The 22,985-nt window shown below is 35.6% G+C and overlaps 3 protein-coding genes across 6 annotated transcripts; 2 read left to right on the top strand and 1 right to left on the bottom strand.

Moving 5' to 3' along the window:
* The first annotated feature begins 498 nt into the window (after positions 1 to 498).
* Positions 499 to 4,405, top strand: LOC125207770 (protein argonaute 7). The gene is made up of 3 exons (XM_048107248.1): positions 499 to 981; positions 1,435 to 2,665; positions 2,746 to 4,405. Exons 1-3 carry the CDS (start codon positions 594 to 596, stop codon positions 4,193 to 4,195), a joined length of 3,069 nt encoding a protein of 1,022 aa, XP_047963205.1. The 5' UTR covers positions 499 to 593; the 3' UTR covers positions 4,196 to 4,405.
* Positions 4,406 to 15,593: 11,188 nt separating this feature from the next.
* LOC125204266 (protein UXT homolog) lies at positions 15,594 to 18,449 on the bottom strand. 2 transcript variants are annotated; one of them, XM_048102867.1, is made up of 7 exons: positions 18,159 to 18,449; positions 17,529 to 17,628; positions 17,283 to 17,312; positions 17,007 to 17,108; positions 16,539 to 16,646; positions 16,027 to 16,081; positions 15,594 to 15,851 (listed from the first exon to the last, which is right to left on the bottom strand). In XM_048102867.1, the coding sequence occupies exons 2-7, from the start codon at positions 17,618 to 17,620 to the stop codon at positions 15,801 to 15,803; spliced, it is 438 nt and encodes a 145-aa protein (XP_047958824.1). In that variant the 5' UTR covers positions 17,621 to 17,628; positions 18,159 to 18,449; the 3' UTR covers positions 15,594 to 15,800. The 2 variants fall into 2 exon arrangements, with proteins under 2 accessions (XP_047958824.1, XP_047958823.1); XM_048102866.1 differs by lacking the exon at positions 18,159 to 18,449 and adding an exon at positions 17,945 to 18,044.
* Positions 18,450 to 18,771: 322 nt separating this feature from the next.
* On the top strand, positions 18,772 to 22,739 carry LOC125207913 (ERAD-associated E3 ubiquitin-protein ligase HRD1B-like). 3 transcript variants are annotated; one of them, XM_048107427.1, is made up of 8 exons: positions 18,772 to 18,919; positions 19,653 to 20,198; positions 20,299 to 20,475; positions 20,653 to 20,802; positions 20,877 to 21,073; positions 21,307 to 21,463; positions 21,819 to 21,942; positions 22,340 to 22,739. In XM_048107427.1, the coding sequence occupies exons 2-8, from the start codon at positions 19,666 to 19,668 to the stop codon at positions 22,481 to 22,483; spliced, it is 1,482 nt and encodes a 493-aa protein (XP_047963384.1). In that variant the 5' UTR covers positions 18,772 to 18,919; positions 19,653 to 19,665; the 3' UTR covers positions 22,484 to 22,739. The 3 variants fall into 3 exon arrangements, with proteins under 3 accessions (XP_047963384.1, XP_047963385.1, XP_047963383.1); XM_048107428.1 differs by lacking the exon at positions 18,772 to 18,919 and adding an exon at positions 18,968 to 19,249; XM_048107426.1 differs by lacking the exon at positions 18,772 to 18,919 and having other exon boundaries at positions 19,642 to 20,198.
* Positions 22,740 to 22,985: the final 246 nt, after the last annotated feature.

Raw genomic sequence — 22,985 nt, 5'->3', positions numbered from 1 at the left:
TAATAGTTTAGCTTGGTAGTAGTTAATATGGAATGATCAGATGCAAGTTCAATCAAAATCAAGATTATTATAAGTCATTTGAGAAAGCATAAAAGCATACACCAAAAAGCTCAATTCTTGACTTCAAAGACAAAAAGGCCAAAGATTATACTACTAATATTTATTTCAAGGTCAAAAAGAAACATAGACAATATAACTACAAACAATAAAGACTCCTATGTTTTGATGCAAAACCTACACAGTTTCACCCATAGAATGAATAATGCTCTCATCAAAATATAATCTTTTTCAAATGGGTATCATCAAAATCAATTATTTTTTAAAAGGGCATCATAAAAAATCTAATCGTGATTAGAAACAAGAAACTCCGTTGTTGTTTTTTTATTAAAAAAATCACATTTTTCTGTTTTTGACAAAGGTGAAAAAATGGCCCACCTTTTACCTCCTGACCATTAGCATTTCCCAGTATCTTTAAAACCACTGACCAGCAAAAGTAGAGAGCAAAATAAACTCTCAGTCTGTCTGCTCTCTTTATCTCTCTCTCTCTAGAGGGAAAAGGAATTAACTTAACCATTAATTGCTGCTTCTGTTTCATGAATATAGGCCCTTCTGCTGACTCCTTTAGCTCTCTCCCTCTCAAACAAGTCATGGAAGAAGAAGATGAATCCAATACCAGCACCAAATGCACTCCCAAAACTATGAGTTTTAGAGAGAGGGGAGAGAGAGCTTACACCTATCACCACCACCGCCACCACCACCTGTTGCAGAATTCATACAGCTTTGGCTATGGCTTTGGATTTGGCTACCAAAATCAATACCAAAATTTCCCTGCTTTGCTCCCTCTGCCTCCAACCATACCTCTGCAGCTCACAGCTTTCCCTCAAAATCACACCTTTGGACACAAATCCAATCTTCGGAGAGGTCTATGTAGCCCTGCTCTTGCAACTTCCTCGGATTACCATGTTCAAGATTTCTCTGCAGGTAAAAAAATGAAAAAAAAATAAAATCACACAGGTTTCAGTTAAAACCCTTTTCTTGTTTTGGTTTTCTTGAATATGGGGTTTTTTCAATCTTTGTCTTTGTTATGTCTGGGTACTATTTCGTATTGCATGTTTGGTTGTAGCATGTTAAATCATTCTGCGCTCACTGCTCAGCAAACAAATTAAAAAAGGAATCTTGGTGGTTAGTTCAACCTTAAAGACCTCATTTTTCAAATGCTGTATATATTCTTGAATTCTAAATGTCTTATCACTACTATTGCAGTGTTTTTGTGACTAAACAATCATTATGACAAAAAAAAATTGGTACTATGTGAATGGATATATTGGCGTAGTTGATGATTGATGCTATAGTTTTTGCTAGAGTTTTTGTAAATAAATTGATGATTGATTATATAGTTATTGCTTAAGTTGTGGGAGACTTTTTGTTATTTAGGTAAAAGAGAAATCAAAAATCCAGTTAGCATGCCTTATAACAGGAAGGAAAATGGGAGAAAGAAATCAGATTCTAAGGCTATGTCATATGCAATAGCAAGAAGGCCAGACTCTGGTGGGGTGGAAGGGAGAGTTGTCACTCTTCTTGCTAACCATTTCCTAGTCAAATTCAGCCCGTCCCACCGTGTTTTCCATTACGATGTTGAGATATCTCCGAGTCCCTCAAAGGACATTGCGCGTAGAATCAAGAAGAAGCTGGTTGAGGAGCATCCAAGCCTCTTATCTGGTGCTCTCCCTGTATATGATGGCCGGAGGACTCTATACAGCCCTGTTGAGTTCCAAGACGATAGGCTCGAGTTCTTCATCAGCCTCCCGGTATCTATAGCTAAAACTTCTGTGGAAGAAGTGGTGGACTTGTCACAGAAAAAGCAGGAGCATAAGATCTTTCGAGTAAATATCAAGCTCGTGTCGAAGTTGGATGGGAAAGTTCTGAGCAGCTATTTGGATAGCAAAGGAGATGATGCCACACCTCTCCCTCAGGAGTACATCCATGCTCTTGATGTGGTGCTGAGGGAGGGGCCGACGGATAAGTGCATTGCCTCAGGGAGGTCGTTCTACTCTCGTTTGATGGGAGGGGCGAAGGAGATCGGGGGAGGAGCCATTGCATATAGAGGGTTCTTTCAGAGCCTGAGGCCAACACAGCAAGGTCTTGCCCTCAATGTGGATTTCTCTGTGACAGCTTTCCACGAGAGCATCGGAGTGATCCCTTACTTGCAGAAACGGTTCGACTTCATGCACGACGTCTGCCAAACAAAGGCAAGGTGCTTGACAGGCGAAGAGAGGAAGGAGGTCGAGAGGGCCCTTAAGAATATCCGGATCTTTGTCTGCCATAGAGAGACGGTGCAGAGATATCGAGTCCATAGCTTAACTGAGGAAGTTACTGAGAATCTATGGTTCCCTGATAGAGATGGTTCAAGTTTGAGGCTTTTACATTATTTCAAAGATCACTATGATTATGATGTGCAGTATAGAAATCTGCCATGTTTGCAGATTAGTAGGAGGAAGCCTTGCTATCTACCTATGGAGCTTTGTGTGATCTGTGAAGGGCAGAAGTTTTTCGGGAAGCTCTCGGATGATCAGACCGCGAAGCTCCTCAAAATGGGCTGCCAACGGCCGTTACAACGCAAGGCTATCATCGATGGAGTCATGCATGGGCCAGCCGGACCAACAAGGTAGTGTAGATCTTCGATTTTTTTTGCCTTCTTTGATGAAAGATTGTGCGTTTTTCATGAGGTTGTCCGTTTATCGACAGTGGGAGCATGGCGAACGAGTTCAAGCTGCATGTGGCTAGAGAGATGACACAGTTGAAAGGGAGAATCCTTTACCCTCCGAAGCTCAAGCTCGGACACAGTGGCCATGTGAGGAATCTGACCCCATCGCGCCACGACCGTCAATGGAACCTCCTAGACAGCCACGTCTTCGAGGGCACGTGCGTGAAGAGGTGGGCGATCATAAGCTTTGGCGGCTCGACTGATCAGAAATCCGGCATCCCAAGATTTATAAACCAGCTATGCCAAAGATGTGAACAGTTGGGAATTTTCCTAAACAAGAGCACTGTGATTAGCCCTCTCTTTGAGCCAATGCATGTCCTTGCAAATGCCAAAGTGTTGGAATCAAAGCTGAGGAAGATTCACAAGGCTGCCTTCAACAATCTGCAGCTCCTTATATGTGTGATGGAGAGGAAGCACAAGGGATACGCCGACTTGAAACGGATCGCTGAGACGAGCATCGGTGTATTGAGCCAGTGCTGCCTCTACTCGAATCTTGGCAGGCCGAGCTCGCAGTTCCTCGCCAACATAGCCCTCAAGATCAATGCCAAAGTCGGGGGTTGCACGGTCGCGTTGTACAACTCGTTGCCTTGCCAAATGCCGAGGCTCTTCAAGCACGACGAGCCAGTCATCTTCATGGGAGCCGATGTGACTCACCCCCACCCGTTGGACGACAGCAGCCCCTCCGTTGCTGCGGTCGTGGGAAGCGTGAACTGGCCGGCCGCGAATAAGTACGCATCGCGGATGAGATCACAAACGCACCGGCAAGAGATCATCCAAGATTTGGCCTCAATGGTTAAGGAGATATTGGATGACTTCTATGAAGAGCTCTCCCAACTCCCGAGGCGAATCGTGTTCTTCCGAGATGGGGTGAGCGAGACGCAGTTCAACAAGGTGCTCCACGACGAGCTAGAGGCGATACGGCGTGCCTGCTCGAAGTTCCCGGCCTACGACCCACCGATCACGTTTTTTGTGGTACAAAAGCGGCACCACACGCGTCTCTTCCCGTGTGAGGGAGCCGATCCGTCTCAATCCAACGACGAGAACGTTCATCCGGGGACGGTCGTGGACACAGTGATCACGCACCCCCGGGAGTTCGACTTCTACCTCTGCAGCCACTGGGGCGTGAAGGGGACGAGCCGACCGATACACTACCACGTGTTGTGGGACGAGAGCGGCTTCTCGTCCGATGAAGCACAGAAATTGGTTTATAACCTATGCTACACCTTTGTGAGGTGCACTAAGCCTATCTCGTTGGTTCCGCCGGCCTACTATGCGCACCTTGCAGCGTACAGGGGCCGGCTGTACCTCGAGCGCTCGGATTCAGGAACTACGAGCTCGACGAGCCCCACCGTGTCGCGGTCGGCCCCGCCGCAGGCAATGCCCTTGCCTAAACTTAGTGATAATATTAGGAAGCTAATGTTTTACTGCTGATTTTGGCGGGAAAATCGGAAACAAAATTAGGTCTGATTTACACCTTAATGATGATGATGCGTTATAGTGTCATTCATCACAGACCTATTCTTACTGATCTTATACTATCTTTTCTTCTCATAGTTTGATCAGATTTCAATTTTCTACTATGTTGGTGTAATGTTTGCTAATACTACATGATTAACAGATTTTGCAATTCTTGATTCAAAAGATTTTTTTTTAGTGTGTGTGATGATGTAAGAAGAGATTTTGTGGTAACACTTGCCAACAAAGCATGTTATGTTTGTAGTTGAAACATAACATGACAAAATTGAAAGCGTTGATGTTCCAAAAAGCAATTATAATGTTTGATGAAATTATCAAGGATGGTTCTATGTGGATAATTGCTATCCTATCAAAGCTACATCCACGCCGCAATATTAGAGATAAATCGAATTGATATGATTTTTATAGAGGGGTAAATTTGAATTTAGTTGAATCCAAAACATTTGAATTGATTGGATTCAAAATGACAAGATTGCATTATAGGGAGGAGTACTTGTAGTAGAAGAATATTGAGAGGATGAAATTACAATACTACCCTCCATGCAAAACATGGTAGATGTCAGTGAAAAAGATGGAAAGTTTGTATGTTAGTTGTATATGGATGGGTGATTTGGCATTTAGTGAGCAATAATGGTAGGGAGATGGATGGAACTAAAGCAAGCAATAGCATAATGGAGTTGACATGAATGGAGTTTATGGAGATCTGTCACTCAAATATTAAGCAGAAGGTCTCTACAAATTAGGTCTTCTTGAGGCAAAAGAATCCTTTTTGATAGCACCAGAAATTTTGAATAGTCACATAACTGCAGTCTGGAGGAGAGAGAGGATAACACAGAATGTGTCATTGGTTGAAGATGAAGACTGATCAGAATTGAAGAATGAACAGAGATAAAGTCACAAGAAAAAGTAGATCTGACTAAAAACCTCTCTGCCCTCATTTATACGCTCCATTTCTCATAAATTGACAACCCCATACATATAAGTACTAGTACTTTTTCTTTATTACATGGCTGTTAGTATTACACTATTACTATATCATGATAGCAATCAATTTTTTTAAATTATGAGTTTGAAATTTCGGACATAAAAGAGAGTTGTAAGTACAACATCTTGATTCAGTGAAAAACTTATTAACATGAAATTTGATGAATTTGGAGAAATGAGTAGTGAGCAAAGAAAAGATGAATATAGTTAAGTAGAGACAAAAGGCAAAAAAGAGAGAAGGAAATGGATGAATTCCCCTTTTGTCTATTGTCCAAAAATTGGTATGCTGCCCTCTCTCTTACTACCTTTTATTTGTATTCACTTATTATAGGTTTGTACAACTTATGTCTCTAGCTTTCTTATGTAATTTTACAGTATGCTCAGAGAACTCTGCAAATAAAAGGGGACCCAATTGTATGCAAACTTCAATTATAACCAGTATGGCAGTATGTCCTTGCTTTCATTCATTTTAACTTTACTCTATACCGAATATAGGTAGCCCAATAATAAATAACCAAGACTCAAATAATATACACCAATTAATATCCATAAATTATGTTGATCTAATGGTTATAAATCATTCCACACGAAAATACTACTACATATTATTAGTATAGTACATTTTTCTTAGTCGAATATATATAAGGTGGTTATGCACTCTATAAAAGTGAGTTTGTACAATTTTAGCATATTAAATCGGATTTTTTCCAGATTTTCATATATGTTTCGTTCATTTTCATATGGAGTAGTAGTACTGTATTTATAACAAGTGGTTCTCATTTATTGACATTTGAATTATATATATAGAGTCGTGTTAACCATAAATCCACCCTTAAAGATCGAACTAGAGATCAAATTAGGACCACTCATTTTTCTTAGTCTTATGGTTATGATTAATTTACAATTAATTTAATATTTTATTAAATAAAAACGTTTTTTTTATTTATTTTTATTTATTTTAGATTTTTTTTATTTTTTTATTTTTTTAAAATTTTTTATTTTTATTTTTAAAATTTTAATTTTTTTTAGTTTTTTTTTATTTGATAAAAACTTGCTGGAGTAAATAAGGAACTATATTCACTACATAATGAACTAAATGAATGTATGTTATGAACTTATTACTTCATTCAGTCGTGCTATTACTTCATTCTGTTGGTTTATTATTTCATTTATTCATGCTATGACTTCATTCTATTAGTTTATTACTCCATTCTGTTAGTTTATTACTTCATTCAGTCATGCTATTACTTTATTCCATTAGTTTATTACTTTATAATGTGTTATGACATAATTATCTTTTAGTTGGGTTTAAGGTTATTACTTCATTCCGTTAGTTTATTACTTCATTCAGTCATGCTATTACTTCATTCCGTTAGTTTATTACTTCATTCAGTCATGTTATTGTTATGAGCTTATTACTCCATTCAGCCGTGCTATTACTTCATTTCGTTAGTTTATTACTTCATTCAGTCATGTTATTGTTATGAGCTTATTACTTCATTCAGTCGTGCTATTACTTCATTCCGTTAGTTTATTACTTCTTTTATTCATGCTATTACTTCATTCTGTTAGTTTATTACTTCATTCCGTTAGTTTATTACTTCATTCAGTCATGTTATTACTTCATTCCATTAGTTTATTACTTCATAATGTGTTATGGCATAATTATCTTTCAGTTGAGTTTAGGGTTATTACTTCATTCTTTTAGTTTATCACTTCATTCAATCATGTTATTACTTCATTCTATTAGTTTAGTACTTCATTCCGTTAGTTTATTACTTCATTCAGTTATGTTATTACTTCATTTCATTAGTTTATTACTTCATTTTATTATTTTAATTACTTCATAATTATGACATAATTATCTTTCAGTTGAAGTAAATTCAGTATATAATGAATGCGAAAAATTACTTCATAACATAAATTCATTTAGTTCATTATGTAGTGAATATAGTTCATTATTTACTCCAACAAGTTTTTATCGAATAAACAAAAATTCTATAAAAAAAATTAAAAAATTTTAAAAAAATAAATTAAAAACGTTTTTATTTAATAAAATATTAAATTAATTCTAAATTAATCATAATCATAAGATAAAGAAAAATGAGTGGCCCAAATTTGGTCTCTAGTTCGGTCTTTAAAAATGGTTCGACATTGATCACAACTCACCATATATATATATATATAGGGTTTTAATCTATGAAGACCAGATTTAAATATAAAAACACATAACACAGTCACACGTAGGGCATTTTTAGGTCATAGTTAGTTTAATTTTAGGTAATGCTAACAAAGCATGACCTAAAATGATCTTAACATGACATAAACTCAAATCTTATAATATGACCTAAAACTACTTAATTATGACCTTCCGTGTTTTGGGTTAATTATTGGCCATTAGATCATCTAATCCTAGGGCCAAGATTTGGGCTGCATTTCTAGATTTAAATGCATTCTTATTTTGATCATCTCCATATATATATATATATATATATATATATATATATAAGGATATGAATACAGAGGAGTGATCAAGGTCTAACTAATTTTAAGTGTATAACTAGAGAATAAATCTCAGCCACTCATTATCTTAATCTAATGACTAAATTAAGTATTCATTTTCTATTAATAAATATTGCATGGGGGTAATTTGGGAAATCAACTTTGTTCATATTCTGACGTACACATCACATTCATGCATACTCTCTCTCTCTCTCTATACACGAAGGAGGTGGAGGGACACGAATCAACCTCCTCTCCGGCGACGCCCTCCTCCACCGGCTTCCTCTTGCAGCTGCCTCCCCCTGTCATCTCATCTATGTGGCCCACCGACTGTGCCCTCATCTCTTCCGGCTCCCCTTCAACCTCCTACCGCTTCGTCTTCATCTCCGGTGTGACGTAGTAGGCTTCCTAATAATATACCGCCCAACTAGCGGCGTCGATCGCAGCTTGTAACCGTCGATGCACCTTAAGGCGAGGCTGAAATCACCTAACCTAGTTTTCATATTTCGGTCGTCAATTTGAGATCTGCGTATATATGGCATCGTCTTGCTTGTCGATTGTGGAAATTTTTTGAAAATAAAAATTGGAATTTCAATCGCGAAATCAAGGATCACATTCGATCAATCCAACACTTATTCTGTATTTTCACTCGTCGATTACGTCTGTAATGGACTTTATAGCATACGAAAATTACTTTGATCTGAGGCATTATCGTTTGGGAAGATGCGGAGCCTGAAGCTGAAGATAATTTTCAGATGATCGTAGATGGTTCGCATTAAAACATAGTTAGATCACATTGAGGAAGCTGGAATTGCTACGTACCAGACTGCCAAATCCATTAGGTAAAATAGAACCGATTTCTTGGGATTTACCACTAGTCAGGACCAATCAGAATATGAGAATATACTGATTAGAGTGATTAGAGTGAAGTATTTCATACTTAGAGTGAAGTGTTTGTGATCCGTGCTTATAGTGCACTATTTTTTCATCTCAGTGAAGTAAAAATGTGCATAGAGTGAAGTATTTTATGATTAGAGTGAAGTGTTTGTGATGCATGATTATAGTGATCTGTTTTTTCATCTCAGTGAAGTAAAATGTGCTTAGAGTGAAGTGTTTGTGATCCTTGCTTATAGAGCATTGTTTTTTCAGCTCAGTGAAGTAAAACGTGCTTGAAGTGAAGTATTTAATGCTTACAGTGAAGTGTTTGTGATCCTTGCTTATAGAGCATTATTTTTTCAGCTCAGTGAAGTAAAATGTGCTTGAAGTGAAGTATTTCATGCTTAGAGTGAAGTGTTTGTGATCCATGCTTATAGTGCACTATTTTTCATTTCAGTGAAGTAAAACATGCTTAGAGTGAAGTATTCCATGGTTAGAGTGAAGTGTTGGTGATCCGTGCTTATAGTGCACTATTTTTCATGTCAGTGAAGTAAAATGTGCTTATAGTGAAGTGTTTGAGATACTTACTTATAGAGCATTGATTTTTCAGTTCCGTGAAGTAAAACGTGCTTAGAGTGGAGTATTCCATGGTTAGAGTGAAGTGTTTGTGATCCTTACTTATAGTGCACTATTTTTTTCAGTTCAGTGAAGTAAAATATGCTTAGAGTGAAGTATTTCATGCTTAGAGTGAAGTGTTGTGATCCTTGCTTATAGTGCATTGTTTTTTCAGTTCAGTGAAGTAAAACGTGCTTAAAGTGAAGTATTTCATGCTTAGAGTGAAGTGTTGTGATCCTTGCTTATATTGCACTATTTTTTCAGTTCATTGAAGTAAAACGTGCCTAAAGTGAAGTATTCCATGTTTAGAATGAAGTGTTTGTGATCCGTGCTTATGGTGCACTATTGTTTCATCTCATTGAAATAAATTGTGCAAGGAGTGAAGTATTCTATGGTTAGAGTGAAGTATTTCATGCTTAGAGTGAAGTGTTTGTGATCATTGCGTATAGTTCATTATTTTTTCAATTCAGTGAAGTAAAACGTGCTTAAAGTGAAGTATTTCATGTTTAGAGTGAAGTGTTGTGATCCTTGCTTATAATGCATTGTTTTCTCAGTTCAGTGAAGTAAAACGTGCCTAAAGTGAAGTATTCCATGTTTAGAGTGAAGTGTTTGTGATCCATGCTTATAGTGCACTATTTTTTCATTCATTTCAGTTAAGTAAAAAACGTGCTTAGAGTGAAGTATTCCATGGTTAGAGTGAAGTGTTTGTGATCCGTGCTTATGATGCACTATTTTTTCATCTCAGTGAAGTAAATTGTGCATGGAGTGAAGTATTCTATGGTTAGAGTGAAGTATTTCATGCTTAGAGTGAAGTATTTGTGATCCTTGCTTATAGTGCATTGTTTTTTCAGTTCAGTAAAGTAAAATGTGCTTAAAGTGAAGTATTCCATGCTTAGAGTGAATAGTGCACTATTTTTTTTCATTTCAGCGAAGTAAAACATGTTTAGAGTGAAGTATCCCATGGTTAGAGTGAAGTGTTTGTGATCCGTGCTTATGATGCACTATTTTTTCATCTCAGTGAAGTCAATTGTGCATGAAGTGAAGTATTCTATGGTTAGAGTGAAGTATTTCATGCTTAGAGTGAAGTATATGTGATCATTGCTTATAGTGCATTGTTTTTCAGTTCAGTGAAGTAAAATGTGCTTAAAGTGAAGTATTCCATGCTTAGAGTGAATAGTGCACTATTTTTTTTCATTTCAGTGAAGTAAAACGTGCTTAGAGTGAAGTATTTCATGGTTAGAGTGAAGTGTTTGTGATCCGTGCTTATAGTGCACTATTTTTTCATCTCAGTGAAGTAAAATGTGCTTAGAGTGAAGTATTTCATGCTTAGAGTGAAGTGTTTGTGATCCTTGCTTATAGTGCACTGTTTTTCTGTTCAGTGAAGTAAAACGTGCTTAAAGTGAAGTGTTGTGTTCCTTGTTTATAGTGCACTGTTTTTTCAGTTTAGTGAAGTAAAACGTGCTTAAAGTGAAGTATTACATGCTTAGAGAGAAGTGTTTGTGATTCATGCTTATAGTGCACTATTTTTTTATTTCAGTGAAGTAAAACGTGCTTAGAGTGAAGTATTCCATGGTTAGAGTGAAGTGTTTGTGATCAACATGTATATATGCTATAAGGCATTCAAACATCACTATAAGGTATTAAAACATCACTGTAAAACATATTCACAGTACAAGTATTCAATTATTAAAAAAATAGCTAATAAAAATCATCTAAAAGTGCATAGCTATGAACTAAATAGATAAAAAAATTTTTAACAAAATATTAATGTAAGTTATGAACTGACTTTTGAATTTGAATGAATCGAATATGTTTACAGTGAACTTAATGACACATGTTATTAACTATATCACTTTCTATAAAGTTTGCAATCATTTTTCACATCTATGTCCATGTGTTTGCTACAATCTTCATAATGCCTTGATGTTGCCTTGGATTTAGTCAATGACTCATGGTTCATCTTCAACAACATTAATGTTCTGCAATACTTTGATCTTAGCCTCTGCTTCAGTTGCTCTATACCCTTCTCTTCGTCTTTCTTTATGTATATCTGTAGCTTTCGAAAGATTAACAGAAAGTCCTATCATTTAAAGAAAGTAAAAAAAGATTAATATCAACATTTAATATAAAGCCAAAATAATTCACTGTAATCAGTATATACTTCACTATAAACTCAATATACTTCACTGTGATCATAATATACTTCACTCAAATGGCAAAACAGTACACTCACATGTTATTATACTAACAAAATATATTGCACTATAAGCATAATATACATCACTTAAATGCAAAACATTACACTCACATGCCAATATAGTTCACTATAAAAACAACATACTTCAATACAAGCACATCACTCAAATGTCAAAATAGTATACTTACATGTCAATATACTTCACTATAAACAGAATATACATAACTCAGATATCAACTCACATGCCAATATACTAGTTCACAATAAACACAATACTAATTCACTATAAACACAATATACTTCACCGTAAGCATAATATACTTCATCAAGTTTCAATCGTGATTCTTTTCATCCCTGCAGATCTCTCTCTCTAGAAAGACTATGCATAAGAATAAGACTAGTGTGTGTAAATGTGTATTTTTTTCCACTCCTGTAATTCACAATTTTAGTACAAATACAGATATAGTTAGAAGCATAGTTGCAATAGAGACATAAACATATATATTTTTATCCAATTAGTGTAGTAAGTAGAGAGAGAGAGAGAGAACTGATAGTGACTGCTAATGGTTATACGATCCCAACCGAAAACAACGATGGCTACACCCCATCGATCTCTCTCCCAACGCCACTCCGGCGAGACCCTTCGCCGCAAACATCCCATGGCCCAGCCCTACCCCGACGTTGGCGTAAACGATGACTAGATGTTGAAACTTAGCAGGAAGTGAGAGAAGCGGCTGAAATGAGCAACGAAGAGAGAGGAAACTGCAGAACCCTAGGTTTCCATTGAGAGAAGAGAGTAGAGAAGAAGAAGCGCAGTGGGTGCGAAACGATACATTTTTTAAAATGAGTGTAATTGATTTTAACCCTAACTTTTGTAAATGACTATTTTGCCCCGCCTTATTATAGTGAACTAATTCATTCTCATAATGAAGTACAATCTGGGACAATTTTGAAAAGCATAAGTTGAATATCAACCCTTAATTTTCTTGATTGTGTGGCTGAGATTTACTCTCTAGTTATATATTTAAGGGATGTTTGTCCTATATCACTACTCTATGAATACATCCCTATATATATATATATATAATGTTTTCATATATATATATATATATATATATATATATATATATATATATATATATATATATATATATATATATATATATATATATATATATATATATATATCTTTGTATGATATTTATAGTTGTAAAACATATTACTAAAGTACAATGTATATGATGTTATATTTTTCGTTGTGATTGTGCTTCATATAATTTGATATGATTATGTTTTTTTTAAAATATTAGCAACGCAATATATTACCCTGCCACAAGATGGATGTTACTAATAAATACAATAAACATTAACTAATATTATTTTTTTCTCTTTCTATTACTCCCTCTGTCCCAAGATAAATTAGCACAAACTTTTTAACATGGGATTTGAGGAAATGAGGTTTTGAGGAAATGAGGTTTTGTTAGTAAAGTGAAAAGTGATAAAGTAAAAAGAAAAAGTAAGAGATGGGACATCAAAAAAGAAAATGACTCACTTATCTTGCGATGTCCCAAAATTGAATGTGAATCGCATATCTTACGACAGAGGGAATAATACATTCAATTTTTTTTCGCTCTCTATTTTTACACCAAACAACATATTTTTATCACAGAGCCTATATATTGACAAAGTTTTATCCACTCCACACTATATCTATTGATAAGTATGAACAAAAAGAACTTTCTTTTGATTTTTCTACATTTTCTTTCCTGCTTTATTACTCTATCCATGCTCTATTAATTATCACTCTTTTCCATTTTGATTCATCCCTTAATATTTGTCACACTTCATTTTTACCATAAATAGTATGTCACAAATTCCACTAACTCACTTTATTCACATTTTATTATAAAACCAATTTAAAAAAGTGGATCTCACGTCCCACTAACTTTTTCAACCAATTTTTATTTATATTTCTTAAAACTCGTATCTGATCAAATAGTGATAATTAATCAGGGACGGAGGGAGTACTATTTATTTACTTAATTCAATTAACATAATTTTTGTTCGATTAGAGAGAGTATGAACGAATGAAACATGGACAGCACTTGAATTAATCCAATTTAGAATATAAAAATCACAAAAAAAGAATAAAAAACTCAACCGGCAACAAGAAATAGCGGTATTGTTCCTTTTGCCGTAGAAGTTCCTTTTCGCCGCTGTACTGGTGCAGTACATCACACATCACGAGGCGTCAAAAATCAGCTCTGGATAAATATAAGCCGTTAGATGACATTCGAAACCATACCCCGCGCTGCACGAGATTCCGTCCGTGGGCCCCACTTCGTCATTATTGCTGTTTATTTATTTCTTTAATTTTATTTTGCAAGGCGAACAAAAGGAAAATAGAAAGGGTACTAAAATTCGAGCAGAACTGTGTTTGTGCAAACATGAACAGTTATTCTTCTATTTTCGAAATTTGTCTTTTTTTAATTAAATTTTCAAATGAATTTGACAGTAGTAATAAAACAGAGAATCTCACGTCGCAACTGAAATTACAAATCAATCAACTCATATGTAGAAAACGGTACTAGTGTGCAGCTGTGTGTGATCAAGACAACTATTCCAACTCACACTTTTTTCTGACCTATTTCCATTTTTAAATATTTGATAAAATTTCCCACATTTTGAGATTGATAATTATAACCCCACAATCTTATTTATGTGTACAAAAATGTTCATTTACATTCTCCGGCATTAGAATATCTCAATGTCGTAATTTAGACTGAGCACACATCGACTATGATATTTGCCAATTAAGTCAGTCAGCTTATTTAATTTTCTAAAAATTGAACGGCACCATTATCTTAATGTTCAGGTGTAATTTATTTAATTTTAAAAAAATTTGATTAAACGATTTCATTAAGCAGTTACTACTAATATTTTTTTTGCACGATGTTCTTGTTATTCTACCTAATATTTTCCAGTGCTCTTTAGTCAAATTCAAATCTATAGATATTATAACAAATTGGACACGAAAAATAAATTATAGTAGCATCTGTATTTTTAATTGAGTAAAGGTGATTTTTAGTCCTTAACATATTGGCGATTTTTTTATTTTGGTACATAACATTATTTTTTAAATTATTTAGCCCTTAACAAACACAAGTCCGTCACATTTGGTCCGAAATGAATGGAGCTGTTAAAAATTAACGGTCAACGAATTTTAAATCAATTTTGACCGGATTAAGAGTTTTAAAAATTAGAAATTTTTTTCTTTTTCAAATAAATTCTATTTTTTTTGAAATTATTTTTATTAAAAGGAATTGCTTGTATCATTTAAAAACCCTAGGACAAGTTTACATTCTTAGTATTCTTTTTTCATCTTCTTCATTGTTTGGAAGAACATCAAGTAATCCAAACTTGTCAACCATGGACCGTTCGAACTACAGCAGAGAGACCGGTGGGAGTGGCGGTGGACGTGACCTCCGATTCCGGTACGAATTTTGCCATTGCAAGAATCGGGCTTCACTCCGAATCGTCAACACCTATGGAAAACCAACAAGGGGGAAGCTATACTTTATTTGTGAGAGAAAAGTTTGCCAATTTTTCAAGTGGTGTGAGACAATCGACGAAGACGACGCCGTGACTTCTTCAATGCACCGAATGTGAGAGTTTTAGTTTGATTTTGTCATCAATCGAGGAGAATAATAGGACAATAGAGAAATTACGTAGTGTTGTGATGTATGGATTTTGTTTCTTTGTTGTGGTGTTTGTTCGCGATTGAGAGATTTCGCTATTTCATTTTCTTTTGTTATATATTTTATGTTTAATTTAATTTTGTAATAGTTATTATTATTATTTACTTAAAATTTTGTAAATTTTCAAATTTTGATTAATTAGTTATTAGACATTAATTAAACATAATTAAAACTCTTAATTCAGTCAAAATTGATTTAAAATTCGTTGACCGTTAATTTTAACAGCTTCGTCAATTTCAGACCAAATATGACCAATTTTTATTTATTAAGGACCAAATAATTCAAAAGATAATATTATTGACCAAATTAAAAGAATAGCCATATGTTAAGAGAAAAAAAAAAACCAAAAAGGGACTTTAGTCTTTTTAATATCACACTATCATCAATTCATCATTAAAATTCACTGGCACGGTTGAGCACGTCAGCAGGAAATTAACATGATGATAAAAACAAAAGAAAAAGGAAAGGCATATGGCAGGTTTTTATAGAATACATTCTCCATTTCTCCTTCAAAGACTAGTCTTTTCCTATCTAAATTTCTCTCACAATCAAAATCATGTTTCACTTTTTTTTATGCCAAAATATCTTAGTAACTCTGAACAATTTGATGTTGAATAGCGCGTATAGATTATAGCTCAGCGTCTGGTATGTTGAGTAATTTCCTTATAGCTTCCAATGCCTGCATGGAACGATTAATAAAGTTATCAAAACCATCAACATATTTAGGTTACGATTAATATCGACCAGACAAGGTCATCTCTCCTTAATTTCTTCAAACAAGTTTTAGTTTTAGATGTTTTGCGTATGAACAAATGTAACAGTTGGAAATATTGAGAAAGAGGCGGCATAGTTACCACTTTGATTTGAACTTTTATAGCTCCAATTTTGCCAGTGTACTCCTCTATTTGCCTACAAAAGCAAGTGAAAATTAGCTTCCTTGCTCATTAACATTCAACAGGTTCATGAAAAAATTCAATGAGTGAAGCTCAAAACATGACCAACATCATGAATCCAGGATCCTTATCGCATTCCATCCAATTTACATACATCTCATTTTTCTTCTTTTATCTGTTCGACTAATAACAAAACATACACACGTAAAGAGAAAACGAGGCAGTCGACTTCAGTGGTAGAAGCAAGCAGAGAACTTAAGCAAGTTCAGGACCTTTTCCTTTTCAAACAAATGTTAGATGTTATATGCAAGTTTAGGATCCTTTTCCTTTATTGAAGTCTCTAGATCTAGACCCGAAGAAAGTCACTGACATTTGTTGACAAAAATTCAACATGCAAGTAACCTATTTTATAAGTGGCTCACAAATCATACACACATTAGGTTGATTCCATTTTAGTTGAGACAATGACATACCTGGATAGTAATTTTTCCCTTTCAGCTATATACTTCAGAGCTTCAGCCCATGTAAACTCCACATAAAATCCATGTCCTACCTCAACAAATATATGCCGAGTATCTGGCCTGCAAATATGCAGATAATAAGAAACTATTAATCTAAACCCCAGCTACAATAAAAAACCATTCAAGTTGATGGCATCTGCAAATTCAAAAGCATAACATCCATCAATTTTCAGGTACATAGTAGTAGTAGTAAGTACTTTCTGTCATCTCCCTTTCGCTTTACTTCTACGTTTATCTGTGTAATTCAGTTTTATTTACATGTTAGAGGAGTCAGAGACTATCTAAAAGCTATTCAAATAAATTTTAAAAGTTCCAACATCAAGCCCCTCAGCTCTAATACAAACATTTATGTGGCCACAATTAGGGAAAACTTAATAGCAGCGGTCACAGCTCAAATCACTAACAAGATGGTGAGCTTACGCTTCAGCTTCCGTGTAGATTTCGGCACCAATGTTGACGAGTGTCCTCATACTGGTCACCGTATTCTTCTCCAGATTCTCAATGTTTTTTCTAAGGTCAGAGCTACGGCAACCAGGCTAAGAAAAGCAAATTTATAAATAAACTAGCTAAACCATTTAAAAGACTAAAATCGTTTTATTAAACACCCTAATTAACCTAAAAATACTCTTGTAGCCAGAAATCATAGATGTAAATGACCAATAAAAGAGTAATATCTTAAATAATCACAAAGGATACAAAGTCTTCTGCCGCTCAAAGACCTTGTCCCTGCAAAGTAGCAGAAGATATCAATCATTTCGAGACTTCTTTTGGACTAATATTTCTTATGCAATAAAAGATGTTTCGTATGACACATAACATAAATGAAAGGAAAATTTTCTTGATCTTGAACTGATTTTACCAGACAAGTACGCAAAAAAGTTGAGAAAGTAATAACAGAATTAGTTGCATTAACGAAATGAGGAAGATGGAAATGAGAAATACCGTTCAGTAATAGCACGCACAAGATTAGGTTTCAAGCGCCCTTCAACAAATTCCTCAAGCGTTTTGATTTCCTCTGATAGCTCAGTGTCCATGGCAGCCCCTGCACCAAACCACACGCGCTACATTCAGCATTCAATCAATGTATCTCTAAGGCTAATTGTTCGAGGGGAGAACAGAGCGCACACCCTCACACACATGAGCACAATTCCAATTGAACTGTAAAACGCAATTTCCAGTAGCGTTTTGCTCCAAACCCTACCTTCTACTGCTAGTGAACGCTTTTGCTTTCAAAGTTATGTAATAAAATTATGAAATGTTGCGAACTAGTACTAGATTTCAAAGATTTGGGTGAAACCACCACGGCTATGAACTAGTATGAAGTGTATGAGCTAAGCAATCTGGAAATTAGGGCTCACTTAAATTTTCAGTCAAGGGATGGACTCGAAACGAACAATTAAGAGTTGCAATATCCACGCCGGAGACGAAATTCTTCCTACACATCACAATTTTTTCCTTCCAATCAAAGGTATACCCTCTCAATTCAATATCTTTTCCCCATATTGATTCCTATGATTTTCTCTTGATTGGAATAAAAGTTAATTGATTGGGGAAAAGGGGAAGGGGAATTACCTGTAGGCTGTAACAGAAAGGAGAGGGACGGATTTTCCGCCGGCGGCTGGACGGCGTGGAGTGGGCGGCAGCTGCTGGTGCAGCAGAGAGCGAGAGAGAGAGAGCGTTTAAGGAAGACGGGATTTAGAATTTCCCTTTTGGGGTGAATTGTTGAGAGAGAGAGAGAGTAGAGAGGAGAGGAAGTGACAAGAGTTTGAGAGAAGAGAGGAATTGTAGGAGGAAGGCGTGAGAAGAGAGATTGGAGTCAGAATTCAGAAATTGGTTTCAATTTGAGATGAAAGAGAGAGTGGCGTTCGATGAGTAAATTTAAATCCAAGAGTGGACACTAGAAATATTATTATGCATCAATTTCAACCATTACCCTACATTAATTACTCCATTTTAATTCTTATTAAATTTACTTATATTGATACAAATATTAAGAAGCTCCGAAATTATTCAGCGATACTTGACACACTTAAAATTGCTCGAATATAAGTACATAGTACTCAAACTTATTATATTGATTTTATATTGGTAGAAATAAAAGATTATGCTGTACAGTACTACTGTATAAGAAAAGTATAAAAAAAATCCCGTGTTTTACACAATTTTTCAAGTGTGTTTTTTTAGTTACAGAAATAGACGACTAATAATTTATCTCATATAGTAATCTGTAAATACTAAATACTGTTATGTAATGTAAACACAAACACGTCATATCAGAGTTCTGACTTGAAAGGCTTTGCCCGAACTACGATCCCGATATCGGCGGCGATCCTGTACGTCTCCACCTCCGATTTCAACTTCTCTTCTTCTTTTGTATTTTCTATTTCATTCTTTTAGCTGCTTCCGCATATCAATAGCTACTTCTGCACAAGATCCATCGATACACTTTTGCCCTAATTCTAATTTAACTTCTTCTTCCACCGGAAACCCTCAAATTGATGTTTGAGTGTCTGATGGGGCTGTTTTTGGAAAATTTTCCAAACATCTGACTTTTTTTTCCACTGTTTGTTGTACTTGAGCGCGGGTGTTAGTGATTAAGGCTGAAATAAGCTGAATGGTGGGGAAACAATGGATTAATTTAACGAATTTACGGAATTGACGAGGTGATGGCTGAAATACTTGTCTTCAGTGTTGTGCTGGTTTATTTATCTATTTATTTTCATAATTAGTACTCCTTCTGTTTGTACTTTACACATGGTTTTGCCTAATTTGTTGAATGTAGTTGGTTGTGAATGCGTGGTGTGATGCTATCGGCAATTCCTTATTGTCTATGTATTGTGTACGTGGTGACGTTTATCCTATATGTGGAGTATAAGAATTTTTTTAGGAGAAATTCGATAATATATGAGGTATTATAAAGATTCATACATCCCATATGTATAATAAAGATTTATACATCCCATATGTTAGTTGAAGTTTACGCAATTGTCGAAATTGAGATTTCAGATTTTGATACTCCACTTGTAAAGGAATAAGTTTGCCTGATTGTGTGAATATGATTGGCAGGGAACAGAGCGAAATGATGAGGCTGCAAACTTATGGAGGGATTAGTTTAATAGCTACACTGGCTGTTATCTATCATGCATTTAGTAGCAGAGGCCAGTTTTATCCGGCAATGGTTTACCTTTCTACTTCAAAGATCAGTTTGGTGCTGCTTTTAAATATGGGCCTGGTAGTTATGTGCATTTTGTGGCAATTAACAAAGAAGATCTTCCTTGGCAAGTTACGAGAAGCGGAAGTGGAAAGGCTGAATGAGCAGTCATGGCGGGAAGTCATGGAAATACTGTTTGCCATAACTATTTTCAGACAAGATTTTTCGGTTTCATTTATAGTGATGGTTACTGCATTACTTTTGATCAAAGCTTTGCATTGGTTGGCCCAGAAGAGAGTTGAATACATTGAAACGACTCCATCTGTTCCTAAGCTAGCTCATATCCGAATTGTATCTTTCATGGGATTCCTTCTCCTTCTTGATTGTAGCTTTCTCTACAATTCAATCAAGTATCTCTTGGAAACCAAACAGGCTTCAGTTTCACTATTCTTTGCATTCGAGTAAGTTTTTTTGTCGACTGATAGTGGGTTATTCTGTTTGATTTATGGCTCGAATACTATTTCTAATCTGTATTGTTATGGTGCACATTTCCTTTCTCAGGTACATGATACTGGCCACAACAACTGTATCAACATTTTTGAAATATATATTCTATGTCAGTGACATGCTTATGGATGGACAATGGGAGAAGAAGGCTGTTTACACCTTTTACTTGGAGCTTGCTCGAGACTTGCTTCACTTGACTATGTACATGTGTTTCTTCCTCGTCATTTTTGTGTAAGAAAATTTTAAGCTTTAATTTTCTATTGATTTAAAACTTTTTAGCTTAGTGTTATGGTTGGCTAATCAGTAAAAGTAACATGGATGCTTCATATCATGAACCTGATATTTTCTTAATGCAATCTTATTCAAAAGATGTTCAGTGATATCAAATTTGCTATTTTCTTTCTTCAGGAACTATGGTGTGCCTCTTCACTTGATACGGGAACTGTATGAGACTTTCCGTAACTTCAAAATCCGTATTGCTGACTATCTACGCTATCGGAAGATTACTTCAAATATGAATGATCGTTTCCCTGATGCAACATCTGAAGAGATCAACTCGTGAGTTATTTACTGCTCGGTGGAACTAGCTGGATTTCTACTTCTTACTCTACTTCATATCTTTTGATTTTCAGGAGTGATGCAACCTGCATTATTTGCCGAGAGGAGATGACTACTGCAAAGAAACTTCTATGTGGGCATCTCTTTCATGTCCACTGCCTCAGGTCATGGTTAGAAAGACAAAATACATGCCCTACATGCAGAGCACCTGTTGTACCACCTGAACATGGGATGAGTACTACTGGAACGAGGTCTGGTGGTCAACAACAAGGTATAATGTTTTTTCCTATTATCCCTTGTTAGAGCAATAGAGCTTCATTTTTGTTAAGAACTGAGCATTTGGTTAGACTTTTCTGCATTTCTCAGTGTTTCAATTTAGGATCAACAAGCTTACTGGTGATGATTCTATAATAGAAAAATATGATGCCATCTTTTGGTTATGCTTCATATGAAGGAATGCAATGAACCTTTACAAACAACTTACTAACTTTCCCGTGGGTACAGGAACTAGCGCTACTGGTACATCATCTCAAGGCTCTGTCAGTTCTGGTGAGGCGAATGGTAATATCAGTCAGCATCAGGCTAGACTCCAAGCTGCTGCTTCTGCTGCATCTATGTATCAGAAGTCTTTTGTGTATCCTTCTCCAAGTACTCTAGCATGGTATGCATTGTTTCTCTGTTCACCAATTATTAGATTTCTTCCGTAGTTCTTATTAGCTTCTTATTCACACTGTTGCTTCGTAGTCAAAACTGTGAGGCATGGAAATTCATGTTTTTTTCTGAATGTTGGACTTGTAGAATATCATTGATTTCGTGTTTTGGGCTATTATAAGGTCATAGACCATACATTGCGTTATAGTTTGAGCGACACATTGCTTTTGGAATGTCACTTGTACCACTTATGAGGAGGAATCATATTGATTGCGTGGGTAGTCTTGCCTGCAAGGCTGCAAGTGTTCTCTAACAGGAAAAATAAAAATGGCAAATAGTTACATTTATTATCTCCACTATTGCAGGTCGCCTGGACATACTGTACCTCCTCAACCATTTGGACCTTCCGGCCCCAATATGACAGCTAATGATAGTGCATCAGCCTCTCAACAGGATATACAAGTAAAATTAATTGAGCGCCAGATTGAGGTATATATAACATTATTTACCTGTCAAATACAATGTTTCCTTTCTTTGTGGAGGGCTTGAACAATAACATAATTGAGATAAATTACTTCAAGCCACCATTTTTCATGATTAAGTTATTGCTTCAATGATTTCCAAGGTCAAGGATGTGATAATACTATATAAACACTGCTTCTTGCAATGATCTTGTTTCATGATTAAACCATCTATAGTTACCACTGCAAATATGGCTGTCCCTATAGAAATCTCAAAACTTGAAAGCAGCTATCAGAGTGCAAATGTGACTAGATATCACATGCTCTAAAATTTATATGTCGATCACTACACTGCTCTTTTCTGGACCCAGTTAATATAAATTAACTGCACCTTTATGATGTGAAATTTCTGTACATGCTTTCAGTATCTACAATGGCAGCTCCAGCATCTACAAGCATCAGGCAGTGAGAAGAAAACGGGCGCAGGAGCATCAGATATTAAAGGGAAGGCAGTATCATCACCATCTTCGTCGTCTATTGTAGACTCTAGTGAGACGGGCAACCCATAGGCTGACTAACAGGAAAACCATGGAATTACATTTGCGGTAGCCACTATTCCTTTTTCGCCTTCACAATCGAACTACATTAAGTATTCTGTATTGATACTGTTTGAGAGTCAGCATAATATGCTCTGTATCTTGATTGTTAGACTCCCTGCCAAATACGGTTTGCAATGCAGTGTGAGTTAATCTAGGGCTTTTTTGCTCCTCCTGTATATACGGTGTAGTATACTTCAGCATTCGTATTTTGACTCGATCAAGCCAATCCTGCTTATTATAACTTCAAAGAATGCCTTTCTTGAATGATGAGGAAAAGGTAGGCTATATAATTTGTAGCTTCTCAGATACAGTAAGAAATATTTTTAATTGAATGGCCCTAAGAGAGTTAAATCGTTAATCATCTTCTTTGAGCTTCTTAGGAGTATCATCTTTAGTCTGCATTAGCGTTATTATTTGTTTATTTTTAGTCTACATTAGCATTTTTTTTATTTTATTGTTTGTTTTGACCCTA

Source organism: Salvia hispanica, chromosome 2 (genome assembly GCF_023119035.1).
Source record: "Salvia hispanica cultivar TCC Black 2014 chromosome 2, UniMelb_Shisp_WGS_1.0, whole genome shotgun sequence".
Lineage (NCBI taxonomy): Eukaryota > Viridiplantae > Streptophyta > Magnoliopsida > Lamiales > Lamiaceae > Salvia > Salvia hispanica.
Note: the sequence above shows the minus strand (reverse complement) of the source record. Positions and strands in the feature narration are given on the sequence as shown.